We start from the raw sequence: 6590 nt of genomic DNA, 5'->3' as shown, positions 1-6590 counted from the left end.
TGCAGGAAGTGAACCTTCTGCAAAGGAACAAATAGGGAAAACGTATCAAGAACATAGCGTTGCTTACGTTCTTTCATAGGGGTGTGTAAGGGCCTGTTTGCTAGCCACTTAATGAGCTTCATTGGACTAGCAGCTTATTCAGTAAGCTATACATGACTGTTTGGTAGTGGCTTAATGATAAAAAAAGTGGCTTATCCAGTAAGCTTTCAGGGGGAGCTTTATGCAGAAAGCCAAGTTTTTTCAAAGCTGTCCCTCCGAATTAAAAAACACGCTCCCAAACAAAAACTTTTCACAATCTATACAGGCAGATTAATTCACATCCCTAAAAAAATTTGATGCGAATCTAGCACAAGAACAAAAAACTGTTTGAGGTACCTTTAGTTTTCAGGCTTGTACTAGAAACTGCAGCAGAAAATTCATCAGCTTTTTCGATCACAGCAGAACATAGTGCTTGAACTTCACCTGCAACAGCAAGTCTGCTTACGATTCCCCTGGCCATTTGGGCTGAGACTCCGCTAAGTGGGCCCACCTCAGTTTCCAATTTAGTCTTTGCCTCTCTAACAAATTCGTGGAGTTCTTGAAACCTTGACGTGCCATCAAAAAGTCTAAAACTCAAATATATCCTGTAGCAGAGGCAATCAACACGCCGTGCATCCTTAGCAATAGTCAATTGCTTCTTCCAGTAACTACAAGAATTAGTTGCCAAGAAGAAGCATGAGCTAAAAAACTACATAAATCTAATAGGAACTGGAAGACCAAAACTAATAAAAGAATAAAATGCATCAAAATGTAACAAAGTTTGGTATAGTTTCTATTTAGAGTAACAAAGACTTCTTTTTCTCAGTCCATGCATAAAAAAGTTTCAAATTTTCCTATTTTGTACCCACTTTGACCGGTAACCCGCTGATTTTGTAACACTTCATGACATGGATACCCGTTTACTAAAGAGTTACGGCGAAATGGACAGCAAACTTGGTATCCACGTCACTAAATGTTACAAGATCAGGAAGCTACCCGTCAAAATGGGTAAAAAAACAAAAACTCTGAAACTTTGTTACATTGATCGAGAAAAAGCTTCGTTGTTACGCTAAATATAAACGAAGACAAATTTCTTTTTAATTTGATGCATATTGCCCAATTAATAAATTTATGTATTTTGAGAACTATAAGCGAAGAGCACTGTGTCGTAATGGAAAAATAAATATCATAAGTAAATGTATGTATATATATGTAAGAAGATGAAAAACTCACCCAAGTATCCCTGAAACTTTACCACAAGATGCACAACAGTAACTCCCGTCTAGCTGCATCAATTGCCCCAGGTTAACAACCCCTACTTTTCCTTGCTGAAGGGCACACTCAATGTGGCAAGATAAGCCACAGGATTCCCAGTTAGGAGAATCTGACGTGCATTCCAACCAAAGACTCGGATCTTTATTATCATCGAACAAGTGGCAAATGCAGCAAGAGCATCTTTTGCAGAAGGTGTCAGCTACCGATAAAACAGCTCTACAAGCAGAATTCTTGCAGATCCATGTATCTGAAAACTTAGTATCAGTACATGATTCAGAAACAGGAGGAATACGCACAGGATTTTCCCCTTTCCTGTTCTGTTTCCTGGAAGGCTGGCACTTGGGACTTGTGGATGCCTTTTTGAGATCCTGATTCTTTAACAGCTTCTTATTCATCCTGATGGATGCTTCAGCCATTTTATGTTTCGACGAAGCTGATTGCTTTTTTCCCTTATCACAGCAAGTGCGAAAGAGATCCTTCCGCAGACCGGACTTCACGAACTCTTGAAGTGGCTCTGCTGTTCTTGAAGCATCATCTGAGTGACCATTTTTCTCTGGAGTGCTCTGAACACTGGAAGATAGACTTTGAACACAAGAACCTGGACATAAATAAAAAGGGTATTCAAGAAAGGATAAGGTGAGAAAATCGAAATTATTTTTGGAGATATAAAGGTATATTCTAATTAGTAAACACATCAAAGAAACTTTGAAAGTCAAAATAATGTGGGGAACAGATAAATGTTCCTTTTAACACAATACGCCATAAATATTTTCTCAAAGCTCCAGATAACAAGCAGGAATTTCATTAAGATCCGAAGTATTAACATGTCAAATGAATCTCAAGCACCCTTATATGTTATTCGCTCCCATAATTAACAATTACCCATCTATTTAATCATCTTTTTAATGACTAATTTACAATTAATATATGCAAAGTATGTAAGGGCATCACAACATCTAACAATAATAGAAAGTAGAATTATACCTAATTCCAGCTAAGAACAAGAAAACCCAGAAAGAGCTGTGGATATTCTCATGAGTTCATGCCTTTTTTCCTTCATTATAATTAAGTTTAAGCCATTTTTCCAGCAACGCATTTGATCATTTCAACTTACACACTTCTTCAGATCTACACAGCTTGCCATATTGCCATATTGTTTTACATCTTACAATTAATTCATAAGAAAATATACAAGTAGAGAGAAGGGTCCAGGTCTGATGAGTGTTGACGATAGACCTCCAACGTGTATGGCATGACTGCCTATCCAAATTTGATTTGTTAAAACACGAAAAATCTTATATGATAGTCCAGACTCTACATGCAGTTAAAAGCGGAAATCCACCGTCCTTGGTTGAAAAGATTAAAATCCATAGCCGAAAATGTATGAGAAAAACGAGTAGAGAAATCAATTTTCCTAACAGATAGGTATACTGATTGAGCAATACAACAGCTCAAGAACATCGTTGACATCAAATGATACATGCAAGTGCAAACACATAGACATGCTCAATTCCAAAGGTTGAATAAAATCTGGTTTAAAAGGAAGCAGAGAGAAGTTTTCTTACACAGGTTCAAAAATCAGTTATGATCACACTAATGGACTAGCACAACTCCTCATGAAGAGAAAAAGATGACTAATCGAGGTACATAAGTGGCAAAAGAGCATCTTGATGGAGGTGTGACATCAATGCTCTTAGGGTTTCGCATCTCAGACCTCAACATGAAATCTTATATGGCCTTTATAACTGCATAATTAATTAGACATATATGAAACATTCTCATATACACTGTTTAGACATATATGAAAGATACTTATATAACTAACCTTGCCAATGAATGAAAGAAATCAAAAAATAGAAAAAGAAAAACCCACTGATTTACATGACAAGAATTATGTATCAGATTTCAGTTAGAAATCGGTTCAATGCGAAATTTTAGTTAATCGTATGATAATCATCGTTGTATAACTTCAGCCATTCAAAAGAAACTACTTAGACATACCCAATACTTGCAAGCTCGATGCATACCAACACACAATTAGGGAGGCTTGGGCTCTAAGCGCAAGATGTAAGGCAGACCAGCCCTGGAAAAAGAAACACCATGTACCGAGTAAAACATGCTAGAAGATTTGGATGCTTTGCACAAATACTAAAAAACAAATTTGAACTCCGATAAACAACACCTGACAAAATATAAGTCAGCAAACCATTCAATTGTGGTCCAGCACTTAAACCATATAACATCTGCACATAACCATACACTAACTGCATATGCTAGTGTGTAATTTAGTGAAACTAACATCTTTTGATACTAAGATCCAAAGTGAACTCTGAAAACACTTTAAATCAAAGGATTCTTGGAGATACACTTTCAAATGAAAAGCTGTAAACTGGTAAAAATAAAACAATAGATGGAATTTGACTTTAGCAATTTAACGAGAGAAGACGGCGTCATTGGTATGACAAGTTGACCACCCATGTGGTGGCACATATTATGTAGGAATAATTGTTGACCTTCATTGTTGGTTCTGATTAAATATAGGTATTTAGATCATCAAGTTTATAGGAATCTTTGAATATGGTATACGGTTGTCAAGATTTTAGTTGTGTTCAAACAGATTGAAGTTAAAGGTATGTATATGTGGTGAAAATCAGTAATGTAACTTTTCATGATACACATTTACTAAACAAAGTACAAGTAGAAATGCAGAAATTATTATAACCTAGAAGATCCAACTATCTGTGGTATATAATTTTGGTACAAAAAATAGTGTAGTGAATAAATATAAGGAAAACATACGAGTCTCAATCAGATTAACAAATACATACAAAACAGACCAGTAAGTGCACCCACATATGAGTGAATGCCTAATGTCTAATGCAGGAGGCAAAGGAAGATGAAGAGAAAAGTTAGATGCTATATATACATAAATGATCAAAGAGAATGGGACTATTGTACCATTCAAACATAGAACTGTGTTAAAGAAGATGAAGAATTAACCATTGTGGAGGATAATGAATTTTCAAGGCTAATTTAGGTCAATAAATGCAACATTCCATCACTAATAAGCAATAACCAGTACCAATCCAACTGCAACCTTAAAAGATGGCTAAGAAAAATGAATAGCATACTCCATGTTTCTCTCTAACCAACCTTCCTATCCCGACTATATTTGGAGTCTTAAGCATGTAATTATGTAAAAGGTATACCAAGTAGCTGATGAAATCTATATCATCCTCACCTTCCTTTCTACAACTTCCTCCACACAACAGAAAGGCTCTCTAGCTCAACATCTGCAAGAGCAGGTCAACCATTTCATACATCATTGTTTTGCATGGATATCCATAAAAACTGTCAACAAAACCAAGTTGACCATTTAGTTGCCACGTTCAGACCTACATTCCTTATCTAGATTATAGTTAAGAGATACATTATTTCACACGTGCTGATAAAAGAAGAAACCAAGAACAATATTGGCCCAATAAAGCAATTTTCTCATAAAAGTTATTTCTATTTTCCAAATTCGATTATTATCACTGCAACATCACTATGTCAAAAATGATCATCATGACACTTGAGCCCAAAATGTGTATATGATGTGCAAACAATCCTCAAAAGACACCATATAGCTCCTATACAGGACACAGTATGAAAATGCACTTACTACTGAAAATGCAGTCAAATATTTACTAGATATGGTTCAAATGGTCATACAAACGAAAAGAAAATTGACATCTACAAGCTTTACCCACTGAGGGCCTAACGCTTGCCCATTCTCCACCTTTTTTAATGAACAAACAATTTCAGTCATCCATTAGAAGAAAAGAAATGTCAACGTATAATTGATCAATATGAAATCTAAGAGAAAGATTTGCCTGCCAAGATCAAGGGAGCTTTAGGTTTGCATAAGTGTAAAGTCTAGATCTAATGGCCAAACAATTAGGATCATAGTTCCAAGAATGGTTCTGCATGCATATAGTGGTGTTAGTCATTATGATAAAAAGTCGCAAGATTAGGGTTTAGTTGCCTTCAATCCTGCTCATGGCACCAGTGAAGTCCAGAATTTGGAAATGGCCTCATAAGCAAGACTCAAGAGATATGTTATGGTAAGCCTACTCTATCGTGGCAGGATTTGTGGCACCCTCGTGGTCCTTCAAAAGATATGGTAGATTCTATGTTCACCGCAGTGACATTCCTAGTTATGCATTTATGGTGGAATCTATTAACCATAATGGTGGTTGGTGTTGGCCTCCTGGTGACACGTACTACAACTTGGACATGCAGTCAACAATCTGTTAATTCTCTGATTCCTTATGATGACTATGGCGACCAGGTGTTTCTGAGGCAGTTATTGCTGATGCAAAATCCTCTATTAGTTGCTGAAAACATCAAGAAGTCAAGGTGGTCATGTATGAAAATGTCCCCTTGGCATGCTTCCTAAATTTTTTCTAGTTGTTGACTTCATTGCAAGTATGATATTATTATTGAGAACTATTTATTGGAAGGGGGTTGATCAACTGCTGTATTCGGATTTAATGCCTCTTTTTCAGTCATTCTGAAGTTTGGACCAAGTTGGTCAGGTGAGGACTGGGACTGGAAGTTTGCCTTTTCTATTCAAAACTTTGAAGGCAATACTTTTATACATTTAGTCAGCAGTTTATTTTAACGTAAGTCATTTGTTCTGTTTTGCAAGGGTGGAACGTGCAGATTTTCAATCCCTCTGTTTGTACTCTGATGACTATTATGAAGAATAACAATGTATCTTGAAAGACCTTTCCAAGGACTTTCTGCAACTGGTACTATGTAAGAGCTGGTGTATTAGTGCCCAAATTTTGTTAGTTTATCCGTTTATATTTGAAGTTTCTCTGATAGATGCCTCGCTGTAGATTGTATTACAGCTGTTATACATAGTCTAGTATGTCACTACCAGCATCATCTCCCCTTCAAAATATTGACAATAAGCTGAGCGTTGTAAATGACAAACAGGTTTCCAGAATAAGATGCCCAAAAGAAATTGGTGACGTCAAGTTCTCACCTTTAGCAACAAATTTATCATCCATCTCCATAATGTTCAAGCAACCCTCCCTGTGATAAAATAGCACTGAAAAATCAGCATTTTCTAGACTACAACCTAATCAAATTAGTGTGCATATAGAAGGAAGAATCACAATCCAACATTTTCAATGGATGAAGAAAATTAACCCAACTCAACGAGTGTCAACATCTATGAAAGTGAACATTTTTTTGTCATTTTCATGTAGAAGGCTACCATCAGCCTTAGCATACACCAAGGCAAG

At 36.3% G+C, this 6590-nt stretch overlaps 1 protein-coding gene across 1 annotated transcript; it reads right to left on the bottom strand.

The window, feature by feature from the left end:
- Nucleotides 1-343: 343 nt before the first annotated feature.
- Nucleotides 344-6341, bottom strand: LOC112501625 (VIN3-like protein 1). Its single transcript, XM_025105313.1, has 3 exons — nt 6329-6341; nt 1252-1891; nt 344-686 (listed from the first exon to the last, which is right to left on the bottom strand). Exons 2-3 carry the CDS (start codon nt 1707-1709, stop codon nt 344-346), a joined length of 801 nt encoding a protein of 266 aa, XP_024961081.1. The 5' UTR covers nt 1710-1891; nt 6329-6341.
- Nucleotides 6342-6590: the final 249 nt, after the last annotated feature.

The sequence above is a fragment of the Cynara cardunculus genome, unplaced genomic scaffold (assembly GCF_001531365.2).
Source record: "Cynara cardunculus var. scolymus isolate 2C unplaced genomic scaffold, CcrdV1 Un_Scaffold_326, whole genome shotgun sequence".
NCBI classification, from domain to species: Eukaryota; Viridiplantae; Streptophyta; class Magnoliopsida; order Asterales; family Asteraceae; genus Cynara; species Cynara cardunculus.
The sequence above is the reverse complement of the archived record's forward strand: the minus strand, read 5'-3'. Positions and strand labels throughout refer to the sequence as shown.

Bases quoted from the DNA above. Each gene is read 5' to 3' on its own strand.
- LOC112501625 (XM_025105313.1), bottom strand. From the start codon at position 1,709: ATGGCTGAAGCATCCATCAGGATGAATAAGAAGCTGTTAAAGAATCAG. The intron at 687-1,251 runs GTGAGTTTTTCA...TAATTCTTGTAG, and splicing joins AAAGTTTCAGGGATACTTGG to TTACTGGAAGAAGCAATTGA.